This window comes from Emys orbicularis, chromosome 14, assembly GCF_028017835.1.
Source record: "Emys orbicularis isolate rEmyOrb1 chromosome 14, rEmyOrb1.hap1, whole genome shotgun sequence".
NCBI classification, from domain to species: Eukaryota; Metazoa; Chordata; order Testudines; family Emydidae; genus Emys; species Emys orbicularis.
Window position 1 is genome coordinate 43,481,594 of NC_088696.1, and position 24,434 is coordinate 43,506,027.

General features: G+C 48.9%; 1 protein-coding gene across 1 annotated transcript in view; it reads right to left on the reverse strand.

The window, feature by feature from the left end:
• HYDIN (HYDIN axonemal central pair apparatus protein) overlaps nt 1-24,434 on the reverse strand; it is a 383,856-nt gene that overhangs the window by 300,754 nt on the left and 58,668 nt on the right. The window contains 2 exon segments of the mRNA XM_065416810.1: nt 1,339-1,438; nt 22,097-22,280. Coding sequence (XP_065272882.1) covers nt 1,339-1,438; nt 22,097-22,280 — 284 coding nt within the window.

The window sequence follows — 24,434 nt, forward strand, 5'->3', positions numbered from 1 at the left end:
GAAATTGCATGCAGGGCCATGAATGTAGGGCTGGGGCAGGGGGTGCGGGAGGGAGTGTGGTGTGCAGGAAGGGGCTCAGGGCAAGGGGTTGGGGTGCAGGAGGGGTGCAGGGTCTACAAGGAGGCTCAGGGCAGGGAATTGGGTGCGGGAAGGTGCGGGGTGTGGCAGGGGGCTCAGGGCAAGGAGTTGGGGTGTAGGAGGGGTTTGGGGTGCAGGGTGGCTCAGGGCAGGGGGTTGCGGTGTGGCAGGGGGCTCAGGGAGATGGGGTTTGGGGTGCAGGAGGGGTTCGGGGTGCAGGGGGGCTCAGGGCACAGAGTTGGGGTGTGGGGGAGTGGCAGGGGGCTCAGGGAAGGGGGTTGGGGTGCAGGAGGGGGCTCAGGGCAGGGGTTGGGGTGCGGTAGGGGGCTCAGGGAGTTGGGGTGCAGGAGGGGTTCGGGGTTCAGGCTCCGGCCCGGCGCTGCTTACCTGGAGCGGCTCTGGGGTGGCAGCAGTGTGCAGTGGGGCTAAGACAGGCTCCCTGCCTGCCCTGCCCCCATGCCGCACCACTCCCAGAAGCAGCCAGCACCATGTCCCTGCGGCCCCTGGAGGAGGGGGGGCAGAGGGCTCCACGCGCTGCCCTTGCCTGCGGGTACCTCCCCCAAAGCTCCCATTGGCCACGGTTTCCCGTTCCCGGCCAATGGGAGCTGCGGGGGGCGGTGCCAGGGGCCGCAGGGACATGGTGCCGGCTGCTTCACGGAGCAGTGCGGGGCCTGTAGCATCTCAGGGGTGGCAATCCCGCGGGCCGGATCCAAAGCTCTGACGGGCCGGATCTGGCCCGCGGGCCGTAGTTTGTCCACCCCTGATCTAGACTCACTTTTTCTCCTCTCCACCCACATGCAGGGAGAGAAGCATTAGGATTACAGGACTTGGTCCTGCTAGTACTGACACACGTGCCAGTCAATTCCGTAAGGCTCTGCAAGACTGCCTAGGGAGAGGGGCTGCTGCTTGGCTGCATGGCAACAGACTTTAGGACGGGGCCCTGCCATGTATGCAGTCATGCCATATGAGCCATAGTCAAGGCAATGATTGGGAGCCACAGGCCAAGTTTGTAACTGTCTGAAAATCTGAGTGAAAGCTACTATATTATGTGGTCCATATAACACAATGACAGACCTTATTTTGACCTAGATGATCTCAGTGTATTTAGTGACTTCAGACATTGCATCCTGAAGCCTTGCCTCTGGGGTAGCTTAGCACCACCAGAAAAGCCTCACACCAGGGCTAGTGTTGGCAATCCCACGACATGAAAACCAAACACATTAGTATGTTATGCTTATTGTGCCGTTAGGAATGCTGTACCTGAGATGTCACAGTAGATGGTTCTGTGATAGACTTTGGCTTCTCGGGGCTTAAAGATCACATTAATTTCAGCTGTGGAATTTGGCCAAACATCTCCTTCCTAAAACAAAAAAGAAGGATAGAGTAGTTTCAATTACAGATACACACGTTAAAACAAAACAAAACTGAAGGCATGGATTTACTATTAAACATACTGTAAATATAACTGCCTTATTAATAGCACTTCATGGTATAGGTTTCTACCAATAACTAACAAGGATAGCATGAATATTATATCCTGATGCTACTGCCTGGCTAAGCATACTAGAGAAATTTAGAAGACTGACTTTGTAAACCATAGAGAGGCAAAGTGGGTGAGGTGATACTTTTTATTGGACCAACTTCTATTGGTGAGAGACAAGCTTTCGAGCTTACACAAAGTTCATCTTCAGGTCTGGGAAACTTAATCAGAGTGTCACCGCTAAAGATAAGGTGGAACAGATTGTTTAGCATAAGTAGTTAATACATGTTTCTAGGAACCATTCAAGGTGAAGTGGCCTGTTAACACCCCTCCCGTCATAAGGAGGAAAGGAAGTGTGTGGGGGGGAGCAGTTGGTGGGGGTTGTTAGTGGGTTATAGATTATTGTAATAGACATAAAGGCAGTGTCTCTATTCAGTCCATGATTTTTAGTGTCTAGCAAAGTTATGAATAAAAGAGCTCTGTGGAGCTCGAAAGCTTTTCTCTCTCACCAACACAACTTTGTCCAATAAAAGATATTAACTCTCTCACCTTGTCTCTGATATCCTGGGACCGACACGGGTACAACAATACTGCATACTACCTGTAAATCATAGACAGCATCTCGTTTCATTATAGAGCCATTGGGGCCAATTTTGATCTCACCCTGATTCAACAACTTCCAAGGAGTTACTATGGATTTACACAAGTTTAACGAAATGTAAAATCTATACCGATGGCTCCAAACAAAACAAAACCCAGCCCAAGTTGTCTGAGGCTTTAATCTAGCAGGAGAGGTAAACTGAGGCACAAATGATAGTTTTCCCTGGCTTAGTTAATACAAGTCTGTAATAATTATTCAGTGCTCTTTGTTCTACTATTCCCCCAGTTAAATATAACTAATTCTATCACTTCACATCCTGGCAGTCTATTCCCAGAGCAGGTGTATGGACACATGCAGTATGCAGCAAATTTTGTTTGCCACACTATCTACTGTATGAGGCTTAATGTACATCTTAACAGCTCTCTGACTTTGTACATTTCTCTTTAAAAGGACTAGGTCAGGGCTGTCTCAGTGGCTAAGCAGTAAGATCGGATTCTCCATCCTGGTTGTCGTGATCCTCAAAGCAGAAAGCTGCGGAGCCCACCGATTCAGTCCCTTAAAGGCAAAGAGTGCTTGTCTACACGAACGCTTAGTTCGTGGCAAGCTGGAGTGTAAAACTCCCTCACACCAGCCTGTTGCGCACTAAGTGTCTGTGTGCATCCTGCTGATGTGCCCAAACAGTTCCCTCGTGCTTTGATCTACGCTGCTTCAAAACGGGGGTAGATCATTGCGCACAGGGACCTGTTCCTGCCCAGTAGCTCACACAGACACTCAGAGCACAACGAGCAGTACAGAGTAGATTTACACACCAGCTTGCTGCGGACCAAATGTTCATGTAAATTAGCCCTAATACCAACCCATCAGCTGAATAAAAGCAAAATCACTGATGTACTTGGACGAGAAAATCACCTTAACCCCTGGCCAGAAGGACGATGATCATGATGGAGGTATTAGAAAGGATGGGGGTATAAAGCAGAGGAAAACAGGATGCCCGCAGGCTTGCAACTGGAACACGGATGTTGCCACTGGAAAGAGGAAAGCAAATGGGAAGTGAGAATGGTCCTATTTCAAAACTGTCACCCTGGGCAATCCATGGTATTCTCTTCATTAGCGTTTGTAGGGCCTACGATACAAGACAGCAAACTGGTGATGGTGCGTTAGGGTACTGTCAGTGTGGGTCTATGTGTGCCAAGGAGTATGGAGAGTTATGTCAGGGCCTGGGGCTGTCAGGGTTCAGCAGACTTTGGGCTTCACATAGCCAGGCACGACACAGTTGCAGATGTCAAACAAGGTTTCCTCTAGATGGCTGGAAGGGTTAACTTGCAGCAAATACCTCTGGCTCACCGGGAGTCAGCACCATAACGTCAGCCCAGTGAGTCCAAAGCAAGCTAAATGTTGTGTCTCTTAACGTCTGTGCTGTTCAGCCCAGGTGCAAAAGTCCTCTCAGGCCAGGGTCCAGGCAGTGTGCTTTCCTCCATGAACCCAGGGCCTCTGCCATAGCCCAAACACTACTCCTTTGTGAGTCCCAGCTCTCAGCCTCACCTTTCAGCCATGGCAGCTTGCTTCAGGGCAGGTATTTTCCCGCCGCTTCAGGGGAGGGAAGGTGGGGATACGTTCACCCCCACACAGCAAGGTTTAAAAACATCAGAAAAGGAGCTGTGTCAAGGAAACTCAGTTCCTTAGAGCTACACAGCAGTAAATGCAAAAATCCCGATGGAACGCTTCCTAGAGTGCCTCAGAAACCTGATCAGTCCAGAACCCATTGTCCAGCTAGGATCACTCTTACATTGATTCCAATGGGGTTAGTTACACTTAGGTGAAATCCAAATCAGGCTTGGAACCTTTCGGGCTCGATCCTGCTTCCATTCAAAGCAATGGAAAATCTCCTGTAACTATAATGGTGCAGGCTCAGGCTCTTGGACTGACTGCACAACAAAGTGCCTTTTTACTGTCGATTTAGTGTGGATTGCGAGCCAGTCGAGCCCTAAAACCCACTCTCCTCAAGCTGGCTTGCTCATTATTCAAAGGCTGACAGGTGTAATGGAAGCAAGTGCAATGAAACTCATAAGCAAAAACAAACGTATACAGAAGAGAGAGAGAATTAAAAAGTACAGGCGCCCTTGCTAACAACAGTGTGGTTTTCTAGCTGAGTGGGTTTGGCTGACTTTGGGATTTGATGAAATCCAAGGCCAGCATGTCTGTGACACAGTTATGACTGACACTGCACTCTTACCCCGCCGTTTCCAAGCTCAGTAATGGGACTGATAGGGAGACAGACTCGACAGGACACACAGGTTCGGGAGGCTGGGTCTAGAGCCAGGGCTAGACGTGGTAAACAGGCCAGAGTCAGCAGACGCTCTCAGGCCACGCCAATTTAGTCTCGTTATTAGTGCCCCCCAAAACAAGTTGCAGTCTTTTCCCGTTGTGAACAGGTCTGGATTTCAAGTGACTGGCCTGTGGATTGTGAGCTGTTATTTACCACCTACATTAACGCGATCAAGGTAAGGAGAGGTAAGCTATGGTGCCATGTGAGCTTCATACTCTGGGCGCTTCAATCCTTAGCACAACTTGGATGCTAACACTGCTGGCTCTGAATAAAGACACTGCAGTTTGTTGAAAGCCGGAACTAGGAAAAAGGGCTACATTAAAAAACAGCTGCTTCCATCAGAGATTTTCAGAGCACTTCACAAACTCTAACAAATGTTGCTTCACAATCCTGTTGTGGGAAACATGGGTTTCTTCCTGTTTTCCACTATGGGAAACAGACACAGAGCCCAAGACCAAACAGCATGTCAGTGTCAGAGCTGGGAATCTCTCTGTCTATTCTATGGTACTTCTCTGGCCCCATTACCAAAGTATCTGAGCACTTCACAATCTTTCCTGGATTTATCCTCACAACCCCCCTTTGCTGGGGCTCTTGAGGCACAGAAAAACTAAGGACCAGATTTGTAAAGATACATAGGCATCTACATCTAGGATGACCAGACAGCAAGTGTGAAAAATCGGGACGGGGGTGGGGGGTAATAGGAACTTATATAAGAAAAAGACCCCAAAATCGGGACTGTCCCTATAAAATCGGGACATCTGGTCACCCTATCTACATCCCATTCAGGAAGTTAGACACCTAAATGTTATGAGCTGGGCTAAACCTTGTTATGGGTTGAGTTAAAACCCCATTGAGGTTGATATGTTAATTGAAGGGTGAATTCACACCTAACTGTAAGCATAAGCCACCCCCAAAGACAACAGAGCTGTATGAACTCGCCCTGAGCATTGTTTTGGGTAGGTGGGTGGGTGGGTAGGTAGGTAGGTGTGTGCGTGCGTGCGTGCGTGTGTGTGTGAAGAGAGATTACACAAAAACGGAGGACAAGAACACAGAGAGACAGAGAGGCAAGAAAGCAAATGTGAGCACAGTGACCCTGGAGAAATCAAGAGAGAACTTTTGGGTCTCATATTTGCTAAAGAGACTTGAGGGCTGTAAGCTAACAAACTGCTCCTTTTATTCAGTGGCTTCTGAGTTCAGAGGCACATAACTTTGTACATTCCTTGTAAATAAGCAACACTGCATCAAATAGCATACCAGACTCCATCAATTTATGCTGCCAGCTGGAATATTCCCAGGGCCCCAAACTTTGACTAGTAATTGGATCGAAAAAGGACAATTCCTTTAAAATATGATTGTGACTTCCCCAGGCTCATACAGGGAGTCAATGGAACCCAGGGGCCCTGACTTGTAGCCCCATTAAACCAGATTCCCTCCTTGCTCTAGAAACAGATGGGAAACAGCAACAGAGGGTCCTGTGGCACCTTTAAGACTAACAGAAGTATTGGGAGCATAAGCTTTCGTGGGTAAGAACCTCACTTCTTCTTCCTCACTGTCTTGCATCTGAAGAAGTGAGGTTCTTACCCACGAAAGCTTATGCTCCCAATACTTCTGTTAGTCTTAAAGGTGCCACAGGACCCTCTGTTGCTTTTTAAAGATTGAGACTAATACGGCTACCCCTCTGATACTAGATGGGAAACGGTTACTCCAGAATTTGACATTCCTTAGCGTACTCCAGAATTTGACAGTACTGCAGTCAGCAATTTTGTATGTTAAGCCACTGCCAGCTGAAAACCACACATCATGTAGCTAGGAAAATCTTAGGCCTAAGAGGCAAGGCCAAATAACTGCATGTTTGCAGTTTTGTTATCAGAATGGGAGGTTGGGAGAAGAAGTGAAAGTTCCATGAAAATACTGTAGAAGGATTGCTTGGACAATGACCTTGGTTTTAGGTGCCTCTAATATGTAAGTTTTATTGTTGTTATGATTAGAAATGCTTTGCTGATAAGGAGACGAATTATTATTGGCAGTTGCTAGGGAAATTGTTAGCCTATTAGAGGCTATTATGAGTCATGTGCTTTGTTTGGAGAAAAATTATAAAACGTTTAGTTAGAAAGTGCTTTGAAGTAGTCCAAGGAAGCTTTCCTCTGGGCAAGGATCTGACACCTGTGTTCCCCAGCAGTCAGACGGAAGCCTGGCTGCTGATCCCTCAGAACCAGTTCAGACTTTGCTTGTGCCAATCATTTATTAGATGGATGAGCTGTGCCCCCATTGATTTATTCCTCACTCCGCCTGGAGAAAAACGGTTAAGTTACCACTGCTTTGGGTTCTGAAAACCCTGGGTACCACCACCAACTATCTGAAGGTGGGGAGATAGGGTGAGTTCCAGAGGCTGAGTGGACAGACAGACTGGACCTGGCTAGGAGGAAAGATGAAGGAGGACGGTGGAGCTACATGGCCCCGTTTGCTGGGAGTCTCCCGGTATTGCATTCATTTCCTGCTGTGATTCTTGTTTTGGCCTGCAATGATGGAAAAGCAGACACAGGAGAGAAATATGTAGGAAAGGGAGGGGGTGGACATGGGAGAAAGTGAACATATCACCTTACACTCCCCAAGAAAATATTTGCTTAAGAGTGAAAGTTGAAAGTGTATTGAAGGGAGTCCAGCTAACACTCTCAAACAGTCCAGTGCTTCCTTTACAGAAATGCCACACCTAGTAAAACCCCAAACTTTCAAATGCCTGGAGACAACCAGCTGGCTCCCCAGTGCCATATAATTCGTCACTCACTATCACCCCACCAAAATATAACTTCAAGGCTGCTGCTCTCCACTATGCCGGGCTTTGTCCTATTTCCCTGCTCTGTTCACATCCCCTTGACGATCCCTGACATCCTTGGTACACCTTTACCCCGATAGAACGCTGTCCTTGGGAGCCAAAAAAAATCTTACCGCGTTATATCGAACTTGCTTTGATCCGCCGGAGTGCGCAGCCACCCCCCAGAGCGCTGCTTCACCGCGTTATATCTGAATTCGTGTTATATCAGGTCACATTATATCGGGGTAGAGGTGTAGTTTGTACCATCTACAGCTTGTCCTGCCTTCCAAATGCCTTATGTACAAATTGGAATGGGTCCCAACCCCCAGCAATGCAAGACTCCACTCCTTTCCTTCCATATGCAACTCCCCTCTGCGGCCTTCCCAATGGCCAATTTGTAATCCAGATGATCAATGCCTGTCTTCTTAGCTTTATCTACAAGATTTCTATGTGACTGTGACGTTATTGATATAATCTGGGACCATATAGATCATTGTTGCAACCAAGGTCCTGTAGTGGCACCCAAATCTTGTATAAAGGGGGTCAAATGGGGTGTCTAAGACAAGGTTATGGTTTACTGGTTATGATTATGCTGTCTATATGTGTGTATCAATTTTGTAGTTGAAGTTATGAATATTGGCTCTATACTGTCTGTATTTCAAACTTATGCTATGCTGCTGGGTGACATCCCAGACAAACTGGTGTTAGCTCTGCCTAGCCTGCTTGATGGCCCATTAAGGACCATCAGCTATACAATGGACCCATTGAGAGAAGGCAAATATGCCTTGAGACTCAGCAAAGTATGCAGGAACTTGCCCATGTGACTCCAGACTCCATTTTGCTGTAATTTTCCACAGTAAGGACAAAGAGGTGTTCTTACACCTGGAAAAGACTATATAAGGCTGATGCCTCATCTCCATCTTGTCTTCAATCCTGCTTCTTACCTCTGGAGGAACTTTGCTACAAGCTGAAGCTTTGAACAAAGGACTGAGGACCCATCCCAGCGGGGGATGTATTCCAGAGACTTGATTTGAACCTGCAGTTTATTCTATCGCTGCTGCAAGCCTGAACCAAGAACTTTGCCATTACTGTATGTAATTGATTCCATTTAACCAATTCTAACTCTCATCTCTATCTTTTTCCTGTTATGAATAAACCTTTAGATTTTAGATTCTAAAGGATTGGCAACAGCGTGATTTGTGGGTATGATCTGATTTGTATATTGACCTGGGTCTGGGGCTTGATCCTTTGGGATCAGGAGAACCTTTTTCTTTTACTGGGGTCTTGGTTTTCATAACCATTTGTCCCCATAACGAGTGGCACTGGTGGTGATACTGGGAAACTGGAGTGTCTAAGGAGATTGCTTGTGAGACTTGCGGTTAGCCAGTGGGGTGAGACCGAAGTCCTCTTAATCTGGCTGGTTTGGTTTGCCTTAGAGGTGGAAAAAAACCCAGCCTTGGGCTGTAACTGCCCTGTTTGAGCAATTTGTCCTGAGTTGGCACTCTCAGTTGGGTTCCGCCAGAACCGCATTGTCACAGTGACATTTTATCAAACACTTTACAGAAATCCAGACAAATGATGACTGCTTTTCCTTTACCCATTTCATCGGCCTTTCACAAAAGTCAATCAGATTTAGCTGACAAGATTTAGCCTTCCACAAACCAACGCTGATGTCTGCCTGGCATCTCATTTCCAGCTGAACCACCCTACCATGTTATCCGTAATGATTGATTTAACTATATTACTTGGAACAGAGGTCAAATCAACTAATCTGCAGTTACCAGCATCACACCTGCTGCTCTTTTTTTAAAGCTAGCTTTACATCAGCCTCCCTAAATGCTCTTTGTTCTCTGCCTTTGCTCTATGACAACTTCAATATCTGCGAGCTTGATTCTGAAAGTCCCACCCCTTCACTCCTGTAATTCCCTTGGGTGAATCCCATCTGCTTGTGGTGACTCTGGAATCCATCTGTGTCACGGTGCAGTGATGGGGTAGTTCCTCTGGATTTCTAATGCCTGCTGCCCTAATTCTGTTCTCCACAGTTTTTCTTCTGCTGTAAATAGACTTGCAAAGCACAGGCCACATGGATTGAATTGGAGTTGCACCAGGGATGGACCTGGCCCTATGCATTTAGCTCCTCTTTTATTTCCTTTGTCTCCCCACTTCCTCCATTATGGCATCTGTACAAATCTCCAATAGACCCACAGCATTTTGTAAGAGTCTGTACTGAACTCCATACAGCTGGGCAAAAACAGCACTGGGTCGTCCCAAGGCAGACAATTGGAGGGAATATTCTGATTCATGGTGGAGCACCACAGACAGTTTTAGGCAGGGAATTTGAGTCCAGTGTACTGGATAGTAAAGAATGTTACATGGCTTCTCATTCAGTCCAGCTAGCTCAAGGGAACATTTCCAGGAAGCTTTCAGCGAGCATGCTCCAAAAAAGGAGATGCACCTGCCATGTGTCTGGCTAGGAAGGTATTACATTTCCTTTTGGATGCAGGCCTTGCCACTGTTATCCATGCTTGTGTTAGTTCAGGATTAGACCATTGGAATGTGCTGTACCTGGGGCTGCACCAGAAAGCTATTTGGAGACTGACACTGCTGTAGAAATGCATAAACGTGTTTGGTTGGCAAAGCATTGTGTTAGAAGGCTATGACACCAGTGATCAGGATCTGCTCTGGCTGTCTGTTAGTCTCCAGGTGGAGTTTAAGGTGCTGGTTATAACCTATAAAGCCTCGAGCACATGTCTACACTGCAGCTGGGCCCATGCCTCACAGCCCACATGGACAAAATCATTCTAGCTCCACTTGCGCTAGCCCACTAAAAACAGCAGCAGGAACATTGCAGCATAAATGGCATCATGAGCTACCCACCCAAGTACAAGCCTGCCCAACCTTCTGGGTCTGAGCTCGGGTGGCTAGCCCAACCTCCACACTGCTATTTTTAGCATACTACCTTAAGCAGAGCTTGCACGTGTCTGTCTATCCAGCTCCCAGCTGTAGTGTGAACATTCTCCAAATGGCTTGCAACCAGCCTGCCTGGAGGACCACTCTCTCATCTAGATCATACTGCCATAGCTTCAGTCATCAAGGGCATTGGATCTGGATCCCCCTCACTAGAGAGGGTGGTTGGCAGGGCATTCTCTGTGTGGGTTCTAGTATCCAGCACTTACTCTCCCTCTTGGTCCAAACTAGCCTGCATTTGGTGACCTTCTGGGAATGCTGCTACCTGTTTGAGAGAGTTTGGGGAGAGGGCTGAGGGAGCACTTCCCAGAATGGTAGAGGGGTGGAAATGAATGTCTGTAGCTGTCTGTCTGGACTCCTGACAGACTGATTATTTCAGTGCTACTAGGATCTCACTGTCATGTAATCAATGTTAGGGTGCCTACATCCTTGGATAGGCTCCTTTTTAGCATTTTAAATATAAATGCATTCATAAAAAACTATATAAAATGTAGGCGCATCATGCACATGTAATGCCGACAGACCCCAGTTGTTATCGAAGCGCACCCCGAGCTTCAGAGACTTCCCACTTGAAATCCTGGACAAGCCCCCACTTGTAACACTGACAGACAGACCCTGGTTGTCAGCAGGCGGGATTGAACCTGGGACTTCTGGAGTTTACTGCATAAGCCTCTACAGCATGAGCTAAAAGCCAACTGGCTGTTAGAGCAGACTCATTAACTCTCTAAGGGTATGTCTACACTACGAAATTAGGTCGAATTTATAGAAGCCGGTTTTATAGAAATCGGTTGTATACAGCCGATTGTGTGTGTCCCCACATAAAATGCTCTAAGTGCTCTAGTCGGCGGACCGCGTCCACAGTACCGAGGCTAGCGTCGACTTCCGGAGCATTGCACTATGGGTAGCTATCCCACAGTTCCTGCAGTCTCCGCCGCCCATTGGAATTCTGGGTTGAGATCCCAATGCCTGAATGATGCAAAACAGTGTCGCGGGGGGTTCTGGGTACATGTCGTCAGGCCCCTTCCCCTCCGTCAGAGCAACGGCAGACAATAGATTCGCGCCTTTTTACCTGGGTTACCTGTGCAGACATCATACCACGGCAAGCATGGAGCCCACTCAGCTCAGCTCACCGTCACCATATGTCATCTGGGTGCCAGCAGACGTGGTACTGCATTGCTACACAGCAGCAGCAGCTAACTGCCTTTTGGCGGTAGACGGTGCAGCATGACTGGTAGCCTTCATCAGCAATCTGGGTGCTGGCAGCTGTGGGGCTGGCAGCCGTAGGGCTGCATTGCACCAGCCCCTTGCCTTTTGCCTTTTGGCAGTAGATGGTGTATTACGACTGGTAACCGTCGTCATCGTACAGCAGTGGCTGGAACTCCGTATGTCCCCCCAGTCCCCCATCCCCCCAGTCATATTCTGCTGCCTTCACAATGACGATGATGGCTATCAGTCGTAGTATGCCATTTTCTGCCAAGCGCCCAGTATTTTCTGCTAAGCACCCATAAGAGGCCGAGGGCGATCTGGTTGCTGGCAGACGTGGGGCTGGCAGACGTGGGGCTGCATTGCTACACAGCAGCAGCCCCTTGCCTTTTGGTAGAAGATGGTATATTACGATTGGTATCCATCATCGTCATATTGCAGTGGCTGTCAATCATGGGCACCTGGGCAGACATGCTCAGTCCTAGCGAACTGTCTTGATGATGATGGCTATCAATCGTAGTATGCTATTTTCTGCCAAGCGCCCAGTATTTTCTGCCAAGCACCCAGAAGAGGCCGAGGGCTATCAGTCATGCTGCACCGTCGTCTGCCAGCTTAAGATGTAAAAAATAGATTTGTTCTGTATTCATTTGCTTCCCCCTCCCTCCGTGAAATCAACGGCCTGCTAAACCGAGGGTTTTGAGTTCAATCTTTGGGGGGGCCATTCTGTGTGACAGTTGTTTGTGTTTCTCCCTGATGCACAGCCACCTTTGTTGATTTTAATTCCCTGTACCTGTACGCCATGTCGTCACTCGCCCCTCCCTCCCTCCCTTCCCCGGTCCGTCAGATACTAGTTTCGCGCCTTTTTTCAGACCAGACGCCATAGCTAGCACTGGGATCATGGAGCCCGCTCAGATCACCGCGGCAATTATGAGCACTATGAACACCACGCGCATTGTCCTGGAGTATATGCAGAGCCAGGACATGCCAAAGCAAAACCAGGACCAGCCGAGGAGGCGATTGCAGCGCGGCGACGAGAGTGATGAGGAAATTGACATGGACATAGACCTCTCACAAGGCACAGGCCCCAGCAATGTGCAAATCATGGTGTTACTGGGGCAGGTTCATGCCGTGGAACGCCGATTCTGGGCCCGGGAAACAAGCACAGACTGGTGGGACCGCATCGTGCTGCAGGTGTGGGACGATTCCCAGTGGCTGCGAAACTTTCGCATGCGTAAGGGCACTTTCATGGAACTTTGTGACTTGCTTTCCCCTGCCCTGAAGCGCCAGAATACCAGGATGAGAGCAGCCCTCACAGTTGAGAAGCGAGTGGCGATAGCCCTGTGGAAGCTTGCAACGCCAGACAGCTACCGGTCAGTCGGGAATCAATTTGGAGTGGACAAATCTACTGTGGGGGCTGCTGTGATCCAAGTTGCCAGGACAATGAAAGACCTGGTGATATCAAGGGTAGTGACTCTGGGAAACGTGCAGGCCATAGTGGATGGCTTTGCTGCAATGGGATTCCCAAACTGTGGTGGGGCCCTAGACAGAACCCATATCCCTATCTTGTCACCGGAGCACCAAGCCACCGAGTACATAAACCGCAAGGGGTACTTTTCAATGCTGCTGCAAGCCCTGGTGGATCACAAGGGACGTTTCACCAACATCAACGTGGGATGGCCGGGAAAGGTACATGATGCTTGCGTCTTCAGGCACTCTGCTCTGTTTCGAAAGCTGGAGGAAGGGACTTTCTTCCCGGACCAGAAAATAACCATTGGGGATGTTGAAATGCCTATCGTGATCCTTGGGGACCCAGCCTACCCCTTAATGCCATGGCTCATGAAGCCGCACACAGGCAGCCTGGACAGTAGTCAGGACCTGTTCAACTACAGGCTGAGCAAGTGCCGAATGGTGGTGGAATGTGCATTTGGACATTTAAAAGCGCGCTGGCGCAGCTTACTGACTCGCTCAGACCTCAGCGAAAAGAATATCCCCATTGTTATTGCTGCTTGCTGTGCGCTCCACAATATCTGTGAGAGTAAAGGGGAGACATTTATGGCGGGGTGGGAGGTTGAGGCAAATCGCCTGGCCGCTGATTACGCGCAGCCAGACACTAGGGTGGTTAGAAGAGCACAGCAGGGCACGGTGCGCATCAGAGAAGCTTTGAAAACGAGTTTTGTGACTGGCCAGGCTATGGTGTGAAACTTCTGTTTGTTTCTCCTTGATGAACCCTCCGCCCCCCCCACCGGGTTCACTGTACTTCCCTGTAAACCAACCACCCCACCCTCTCCTCCCCCCTTCGAGCACCGCTTGCAGAGGCAATAAAGTCATTGTTACTTCACATTCATGCATTCTTTATTAATTCATCACACAACTAGGGGGATAATTGCCAAAGTAGCCCGGGATGGGTGGGGGAGGAGGGAAGGAAAAGGACACACTGCAGTTTAAAACTTTAACTCTTATTGAAGGACAGCCTTCTGATGCTCGGGCAATCATCTGGGGTGGAGTGACAGGGTGGCCGGAGGCCCCCCCACCGTGTTCTTGGGCGTCTGGGTGAGGAGGCTATGGAACTTGGGGAGGAGGGCTGTTGGTTACACAGGGGCTGTAGCGGCGGTCTCTGCTCCTGCTGCCTTTCCTGCAGCTCAACCATACGCTGGAGCATATCAGTTTGATGCTCCAGCAGCCAGAGCATCGACTCTTGCCTTCTGTCTGCAAGTTGACGCCACCTATCATCTTCAGCCCGCCACTTGCTCTGTTCATCCCGCGATTCAGCCCGCCACCTCTCCTCTCGTTCATACTGTGCTTTTCTGTAGTCTGATATTGACTGCCTCCACGCATTCTGCTGTGCTCTCTCAGCGTGGAGGACATCTGGAGCTCCGTGAACATATCATCCCGCGTCCTCCGTTTTCTCCTTCTAATCTTCACTAGCCTCTGTGAAGGAGAAACATTTGCAGCTGGTGGAGGAGAAGGGAGAGGTGGTTAAAAAAGACACATTTTAGAGAACAATGGGTACACTCTTTCACGTTAAATTTTGCTGTTCACATTACACAGCACATGTGCTTTTGTTACAAGGTCGCATTTTTCCTCTTATATTGAGGGCCTGCCGGTTTGGTGTGAGAGATCACTCACGCAGTGCCAGGCAACAGATTTCGGCTTGCAGGCAGCCATGGTAAGACACAGTCTTTTGGCTTTTTTAACCTTCTTAACATGTGGGAATGGTTTCAAACAGTAGCGCTCTCATTTCCCATACCAAGCACCCGTTGGGTTGGCCATTTAAAATGGGTTTGCAATGTAAAAGGAGGGGCTGCGGTTTCCGGGTTAACATGCAGCACAAACCCAACTAACTCCCCCCCCACACACACACACCCAATTCTCTGGGATGATCACTTCACCCCTCCCCCCCCACCGCGTGGCTAACAGCGGGGAATATTTCTGTTCAGCAGAGCAGGAAGGGGCACCTCTGAATGTCCCCTTAATAAAATCGCCCCATTTCAACCAGGTGACCGTGAATGATATCTCTCTCCTGAGGATAACAAAGAGCGATAAGGAATGGATGTTGTCTGCATGCCAGCAAACACCGGGACCATACGCTGCCATGCTTTGTTATGCAATGATTCCAGACTACGTGCTACTGGCCTGGCGTGGTAAAGTGTCCTACCATGGCAGACGGGATAAGGCAGCCCTCCCCAGAAACCTTTTGCAAAGGCTTTGGGAGTACATGAAGGAGAGCTTTCTGGAGATGTCCCTGGAGGATTTCCGCTCCATCCCCATACACGTTAACAGACTTTTCCAGTAGCTGTACTGGCCGCGATTGCCAGGGCAAATTAATCATTAATCATTAAACACGCTTGTTTTTAAACCATGTGTAATATTTACAAAGGTACACTCACCAGAGGTCCCCTGTGTGCCCACAGGGTCTTGGGTGAGTTCGGGGGTTACTGGTTCCAGGTCCAGGGTGATAAACATATCCTGGCTGTTGGGGAAACCGGTTTCTCTGCTTCCTTGCTGCTGTGAGCTATCTACATTATCTCCATCCTCATCTTCCTCATACCCCGAACCCGCTTCCCTGTGTGTTTCTCCAGTGAGGGAGTCATAGCACACGGTTGGGGTAATGGTGGCTGCACCCCCTAGAATGGCATCCAGCTCCTCGTAGAAGCGGCATGTTTGCAGCTCTGCCCCGGACCTTCCGTTTGCTTCTCTGGCTTTGTGGTAGGCTTGCCGTAGCTCCTTAATTTTCACGCGGCACTGCTGTGCGTCCCTGTTATGGCCTCTGTCCTTCATGGCCCTGGAGACCTTTTCTAATATTTTGCCATTTCGTTTACTGCTACGGAGTTCAGCTAGCACTGATTCATCTCCCCATATGGCGAGCAGATCCCGTACCTCCCGTTCTGTCCATGCTGGAGCTCTTTTGCGATCCTGGGACTCCATCACGGTTACCTGTGCTGATGAGCGCTGCGTGGTCACCTGTGCTCTCCACGCTGAGCAAACAGGAAATGAAATTCAAACGTACGCGGGGCTTTTCCTGTCTACCTGGTCAGTGCATCTGAGTTGAGAGTGCTGTCACAATGAAGCACTGTGGGATAGCTCCCGGAGGCCAATAACGTCAAATTCCATCCACTCTACCCCAATTCCGACCCGCTAAGGCCGATTTTATCGCTAATCCCCTCGTCGGAGGTGGAGTAAAGAAACCGGTTTAAAGGGCCCTTTAAGTCGAAAGAAAGGGCTTCGTCGTGTGAATGTGTCCAGGCTTAATTCGATTTAACGCTGCTAAAGTCGACCTAAACTCGTAGTGTAGACCAGGCCTAAGTGGTCTCGGTGCCACTAGATGGGACAGAACACCACACCCCAGGTGTTTGGGGTATACATACGCCTCCTTTAGGTGTGTTTACTTGGTACACTTCAGAAAGCCACACAGTGACACTTCAAATTACTGACAGAGGAGGTGCTGGGAGAACCTAAGGCACAATCAGATCCAATTTTTCTAAGAACTCAGAGGAACCCTACCCTCAAATAGACTAGTCAGCTCTCCTAGGGACCCTTTTAATGTGGCATTATTGCTGGAATGTTTCACACATACCTTCAGTCAAAAGCAAACCTGCCCATACTAACTACGAGGCCTGAGCTCTCAAAGCTTCTGCTATAAAATCAGTGATCTGTAGAATTCTGGGTGTTTGCAGTGAACATTTCAGCAGAATTTGGGGGGGGAACCAAAAAAAGCCACCTTCACTGCAATTGTCAGTGGGCTTGTCAATCCGCCAGTCAGTGACTCTCCAAAAGGCACATGCTAGCTGGATGGATAATCTCCCTGAACCACACATGCACACCCAAACACACTTTTTCAAAAGGATAAAATTCTCAGTAATTTTCACCATTTTTTCCTTCAGTGTTAGCGTATGCCAGGCTGTAAACTAGAGAAATACTGAGAGTTATTTCTCCTGGGAAATTAAAATAAGCTGTAAGAGTCTCTGTACATTTCTGTAAAGCCATAGGAGAACAGGAACTGCTGGTTAAAAGACTATGCTTCACTACATGCCCTTTAAGACTAGCTGTTACAGGTATATGTGCTTCTAAACGTTTTTAGATGAGGATAGGTTAGCTTGGGCAGCCAAGTCCTCTATAGGACAATACTTGAATCAACATGTGGAAAGATACAGGGGACACCTACTCCTAAAGAAATAACAGATACAAAACTGCAAGCATGATATTTTAGCGTATATGGCTTAATGGCAGTCAGAGACAAGAGACAACTGCCACATGGTATACAACGCAAAGGGGTGTTGTATCATGATATAGCACAAAAGGAGGTACAAGTGTAACCCACACACCTTCCGGGTGTGGTGTTCTGTCCCCTCTAGAACCACTGAGACCACTTAGAGAGAGTTAATGAGTCTGCTCTACAGCCTTAGTTAATAGCTATGTGGCTTATAGCCTATGCAATAGAGGCTCATGTTTTTAGCTCCAGATGTCCCAAGTTCGATCCTGCCCGCCGACAACCAGGGTCTGTCAGTGTTACACAAGCGTTGTTACCTTGCTTTGTTACAGATGGTGTAAAGCAGTGCAATACAGGCATTCTAAGCAATGTTTAGCACATATAGCACTCTACAAGTCCAAAGCACTCTATAGATGTTACAGGCCACATATCCAAAAGTGGCGTTACATTTGAGTGCCTACCTTTAAACATCTAGGGCCTGATTTTCTGAGATGCTGAGCACCCAGAACTCTAAAAAAAAAAAAAAAAAAAAAAAGCCGGTGGCTCCCATCAGCTCTGAAAATCAGAACCTAGGCTATCTGAAGTTAAGCACCCCAAAACTGAAGCATCTATAATGAAAGGCCATCGTGTAAAGTTGGTCCTCACTGATTTATCTTCACACAGCCCGCCTGGGAGGGAGGTAGAGCATGGCTAATACCATTTTATAGAAGGGTGAAACTGATGCAGAGGTGAAGTCATCTGCCCAAAGCCATACAGAAAATCAGCAATAGAGCTGGGAATGGAACTCAAGGAGGAGCTACTGACTGCAAACACATCCCTTCAGACCCATCATAAAAAAAGGAGTTCAAAAACCCAACAGCTGTCCTGTGTTTTTCCCACAAGTAAGTGAAGCCTCATTGAAAACACAATGGGATGGTTGGATGGATGCTATCACTCACAATAGTGGTGACTCCTCCTGGCAAAGACTTGATCAGAAAAGGCCTCTTGTTCTAATGAGTGCCACTAAACAAGCCACTCAGGTCTCCAGCTGATTTGGAGAGCCTCTGGAATACTAACAATTCCTATACACACTTGCCTCTCCTTGCCTACTACAAAAATGGCAGCACTATCACAACCTGGAAAGGAAGATTTCCAGAGGATCAGCATTAATCAGGAAGGCAATGACAAGACAGTGGTGACTTGTCAAGGACAGTGCGATGGTAGCAAATCCCTGTCCTCCTTGGTTTCCATTTCCAAGGAGTCAGCTCCCTCGTGCTCCCAATGTGACTCTCAGCTAATGGCACAGTATGCTGCACAAAAAAAAAAAAAAAAAAAAAATCTGCAGCAAACAGCGAGATCAATGTCTTTGGTAGCCACCTGGGCTTCTATCCCAGCTATTGCTGCTGACATATCACGTCTATTTGAAAAAATAAATTAAACCAAATGCAAGATGCAGTCGGAAAGTCAGAGTTGCAGAACAGTTTGTTTTCCACAGGCTTGGAAGGCTGCTCAAAATGTTTATTATTCACATGATAATTAAGACATTATTGATCTTTTTTCCTTTTTATTGTCATTCAAGTTAACTCTATCCACCAACATTTCTATGATCATTTCTCTAAACACAACAACACCTGCAAATAAGGGCAGAGGTGCTGACTTGATCCAACGAGCCACACACACAGCTTCAACAGATGCTTCTACAACCAAAGCCATATCTCCCTTAGGAAGAGGCTACAGTTAGTCAAGATCTGGATGCTTTCCTCAATGCAAAGCCTAACCCAATAGCACTAGAACCAACGAGGAGAGAGATGCAGAGGTGGGATTTTAAATGACAAAGAGTCAGAAAAATAAAGAGACAGAGGATGAGAGTGCAAAAGAGTTGGGACTAGATGAGCAAAATTGAGATCTTTTGAAATGGTAACAAGAAAGAATCAGAGAAAACGGGAAGGTACAGAGTCAGAAGGGAATTAAAAATGGCAGTACCTGTTTGTACAATATAGCTGCTGCAAATCAGGTAGCTATAGTATAATCCATGGACATGTGACTTAGTGAGTAGGATGTTACAGTTAAGCTATGTGTAGAGTCCAGGCGCTACATGTGCAGCCACACGCTGCAGGGAAAGGCAGGAGTGAGAGCTGCCAGCGCCTTCCCAGGCCAGAGGCTTTTACTTCAGCAGGGGAAAGCTCCAGCAGTGGGGAGGCGCTGAGCCATTACGCGGCTAACAATAGCAGCAGACATGGGAGACACCGCTTGGGCAGCCCAGGAAGGGTCTATACCCTGAGGGTTCAGGAATGCTGGGCACTATTCTTCTCTACTCATCCAAGCCATGCCTCACCGCCTACACTGCATTGTCTGTACTCTACATGCTGCCCTAAACATTTCCTGCAGTGACCAAGGGTAACATTGTCAAAAGCACCTAAGTGCCATTTTCAGAAGTGACTTAAGCACTTAGAAGCCTAAGTCTCACTGACTTCCAATGAGAATTAAGTCCCAGATGCACCAGGATATTTAGGTTCCTAACTTCCACTGAAATCACTGAAAGTCAGGAGCCTAAACACCTTTGAGGATCTAGGGCTAGATTGCTTTTGAAAATGGGACTCAGGTGCTTTTGTATATTTCCCCTTAGTGGTTAGAGCCATCCTATTCTAGACTCTGCCACTGGCCTGCTGTGACACCTTGGTAAAGCTAAACTGCCCCACTCACACTGAGCGCGGCATATGCCACTGATCCAATGACTGCACAGCACCTGCTCTCAGTGACAGCAGTGTCACTCTGGAGTGGCTCTATGGCAGTGACAAGTATCAGAGGGGTAGCCGTGTTAGTGTGAATCTGTAAAAAGCAACAGAGGGTCCTGTGGCACCTTTAAGACTAACAGAAGTATTGGGAGCATAAGCTTTCGTGGGTAAGAACCTCACTTCTTCAGATGCAAGACATGGCAGTGGTCACCAACCGGTCCATCGCGATCGACTGGTCGATCCTAGAGGATCTCCCAGTTTATCGCGATCTCCAGCGGCACAACGGGGCTGCCACTAAGAGACTCCCTGCTGCTCCCACAAGTGGCCAGTGCTGCCCTGCAGCCCCAGGGGCGGGGGGGCAATGGTCTCCCTCGGTGCGCTGATCCTGCCTACAAGCACTGCCCCCGCGGCTCCCATTGGCCGGGAATGGGGAGCTGTGGCCAGTGGGAGCTGTGGGGGCGGTGCTTGCAGAGAGGGGAAGCGCGCAGGGCCACGTGCTGCCTGACCCCCTCCCCGCCAGGGGCCACAGGGGCACATTAATCCCTTCCGGGAGCGGCGTGGGGCCAGGATAGGCAGGCTCCCTGTGCCTCCGACTGGGAGTTGCCGGAGGTAACTGCTGCCCGGCAGGAGGCCGCACCCCAGCCCTGAGCCCCCTCCTGGAGCCAGCACCCCAAAACCCATCCTGCACCCCAAGCCCCAGCCCTGAGCCCCCTCCCAGAGCCAGCACCCCATGCCCCCTCCTGCACCCTAACCCCCGTCCCAGCCCTGAACCCCCTCCTGGAGCCAGCACCCTGAAACCCATCCTGCACCCCAACACTCTGCCCCAGCCTAGAGCCCCCTCCTGTACCCAAACTGTCTCCCTCCCTCACCTCCTCCTGCACCCCAACCCCCTGCCCAGGCTCAGCCCAGAGCCCCCTCCCACACTGCGAACCCCTCGGCCCCAGCCCAGAGCCCACATCCCCTCCCAAACCCCTCCCCCAGCCTGGTGAAAGTGAGTGAGGGTGGGGGAGAGAGTGAATGACGGGGGGGGGGATGGAGTGAGTGGGGCAGGGCCTCGGGGAAGGGGTGGGGTAGATCCTGGGTTGCCCTTAAATTCAAAAAGTGATCTTGGGCGTAAAAAGGTTGGGGACAACTGCTCTATGGTCATAAATGGCATTATTCCAGACAAACAATGGAGTAACTGAGAATAGAATTTGACTCATTTAGTTTCATATATTTTATTAGAAAGGAGATGTTGGATTTATTCTAGGGCTTACTCAAAAGAGAATGCTGTTTCATTGCTCAGCAAAAAGAACACATATTGCTGGCATCAGACAGTGAAAACATTCAGAGAATTAGGGCTCCAATTAATTGAAGTGCCTGTTTTTCACATAGCTACACGAGATATAAACAAAAAGGCAAGGATTGTTTTGAAAAGTACAGATCTTTAAAATCAAAAAGCCTAGTCCAACGTGCCATTTTGTGGAAGGGTTCATGAATGAAACCTTAGGGCAAATTCAGACATGGGGTGAATCAAAGTTGTATGGATGGAATTGCATTGAGTTAACCCTCCATGCTTCTGTCTGGCCTGAATTTGGCCCTGTATCCCTAAAAGGCCTCTCGGTCTTAGAGTCAATGTGTGACCTGCATTGGCCAATGTATGATTTATTAATCTTGAAACACCACATATGCAAGATGTGCCCAAATCAGCACCTCTCTGAACCATGCAATTGCAAATGTATGTTATGTAGGTGCAGAGAATAAATAGCCACATTTCCATTAACACCTGCTATGGAAAGAAAGCTAAATAAATGTAGAGCTAAGTGTCCTAATAATAATACTTAGCTCCTAAGTATAAGCTTTTCTTTACAAAGAAGGTCAGTATCATTAGCCCCATTTTACAGATGGGGAAATTTAGGCAAAGAGCACTAAAGTAACTTACCCAACTCAGTCATGGAGCTGAGAATAGAACCCAATTCAGACTCCCTAACCACTGGACCACACTGCCTGCTAGAAACCAACTTGTAGATCTAATGCAATAGTTTGGATGAGAGCACTTTCTTATCATCCACTGGAAGACCCCAGTTCAGAAATGACCTTACAATGTGCCCTTCAAATCTAGCTGCAAAACTTGCAAAGCTGACATCCTCAGTACATCAACTAATCAATGTCTTTATTGTTTATGGTCTGATCCATTCTGGGGAGTGTTCTCAGTCTGCTATCACTTACCACTGGCTCAATAGCGAAGATATTATCAGAGAAGAACATGGAGTCTCCTTGCATCATTGCCCTGTGGTTCTGGAAGGTGCGGGAGAGAATGGAAAGGCGCTCTCGGAACATAGGGTCTGCATTGCATTCCTCCAGAAATGGATCAGTCCCATCCTCTTCCTGGGTCTGCAGTTGGTAACAGAGCCTGAAACCAAAGGGAGAGAAACAAACGAAGCAGATAATTTAATAAACAAGGTATTGCTAAAGGCTGTCACTTGGATGCATGGGGGATGGCACTTGCTGTGTGGTGCATGAGGAAGCACCCCACGGCATTACAGAGGAGGTAACTGAATCAACTGGTTTCCACACTGGCATGATGGGGAATTTTGCTCCAAGCTCAGTTGCCAGTTGCCTCCTGTAACCTCCGGGACTCACCCCTGAGGCGCCTCCTGCTGGTCATCTCAGGGAATTAGCTTCCAGCCTCCGGAGCGCCCCGTCGGCTGGTGTCGCGCTACCGCTGGCCCCAGTGTCCCTCCAGGACCCCAGGTGACCCTTTCAGTGGGTACTGCCCCCTGGCAGTACCCCCACTGTTTCTCCGGGTCTCCCCACTCAGGGGAACCCCCACCCACTACCTCCACCTCACCTCAGTATAAGGCTACTGCCAGTCATTGTCTAGCCCCCGTGCCCTGGGGCAGACTGCAGTGTCAGCCTACTCATCACTGGCAAGGTTGGGTTTGGACCTGCTGCTCTGGCCTACCCGTGGGCTGCCCTCTGCAATCCCCAGTACCCCTTGGCCTTCTGCTAGGCTGCAGCCTGGGGCTTTCCAGGCTGGAGCTCCCCAGCTCCTCTGCCTTTCCCCAGCCCTGCTCCACTCAGGTACTCTGCTCAGGTCCATCTCCCTCTACAGCTAAAGAGAGACTGTTAAGTGCCTGGCTCCCAGCCTCTTATATAGGGCCAGCTGAGGCCTGCTTGGGGCGTGGCCCAGCTGCAGCTGCTTCCCCAATCAGCCCAGTAGCTGCTTCCCCCTGCAACAGCCCTCTCCCAGGGCTATCTTTATACCCCTCAGGCAGGGCCGGCTCCAGGCACGAGCGCAGCAAGCAGGTGCTTGGGGCTGCCAACGGAAAGGGGCGGCACGTACGGCTCTTTGGCGGCAATTCGGCAGCAGGTCCCTCAGTCCCTCTCGGAGGGAAGGACCTGCCACTGAATTGCCGCCGAAGAATGAAGCGGCGCGGTAGAGCTGCTGCCGAAGTGCTGCTGATCGTGGCTTTTCCCGCCCCCCCCCCGCCGCGTGGGGCGGCAAAAACGCTGGCGCCGGCCCTGCCCTCAGGGCAGGAGCAGGTGACCACCCCACTACACCTCCCCATTTGACGCTGCTGAAGAACAGGATTTTTGAAAGTCAGGACCCCTGAATAACAGTGGGAAAGTCAACGGGACTTGTGTGTCTACGTTCCTATTGCTCCACAGCTTCTACCAGTTGATGGTAACATGTGGAGTCCACCTACCCCCTCCGACAGAATGGCATGTACACCCAGCTCCAGGAAGTGCTGCATGTGGCAGTCAGGTAGGATAAATTAGCTCAGCACAGCAAAAAAGGCCATTATCACTGGCAGGGGCAACAGCAGCAGTGATCATCAGAAAGGATAATATTTGGATAAGGACTGAGTGGATTTTCAAAAGCAACTTAGAGGCACAAGTCCCATTGATTTTTCTATCCCTGTTTCGGCTCCTCATTTTCCCAGGATAAACAGACAATATTTGGTTTGCCCAATGAAATAATATTACCCATGTCTATAGCACCGTCCATCCCAGGAGCTCCAAGCATTTTGTGAACAGTAAGGAATTAAGCCTGTGAGGTAGGTCTCTCCATTATACAGATTGAAAAACCGAGTTAGAGAGCTTAAGCAACTTGTCCAAGATTCCATAATTAGTCTGTGTAGTTAGGAGCAGCCCCTAGGAATTCAGCTCCCCTGTTCTATATTTAGAATCATAAAATCATAGACTATCAGGGTTGGAAGAGACCTCAGAAGGTCACCTAGTCCAACCCTCTCCTCAAATCAGGACAAACCCCAACTAAATCATCCCAGCCTTAAAAACCTCTATGGATGGAGATTCTACCACCTCCCTAGGTAACCCATTCCAGTGCTTCACCACCCTCCTAGTGAAATAGTGTTTCCTAATATCCAACCTAAACCTCCCCCACTGCAACTTGAGACCACTGCTCCTTGTTCTGTCATCTGCCACCACTGAGAACAGCTGAACTCTATCCTCTTTGGAACCCCCCTTCAGGTAGTTGAAAGCTGCTATCCCCCCTCACTCTTCTCTTCTGCAGACTAAATAACCCCAGTTCCGTCAGCCTCTC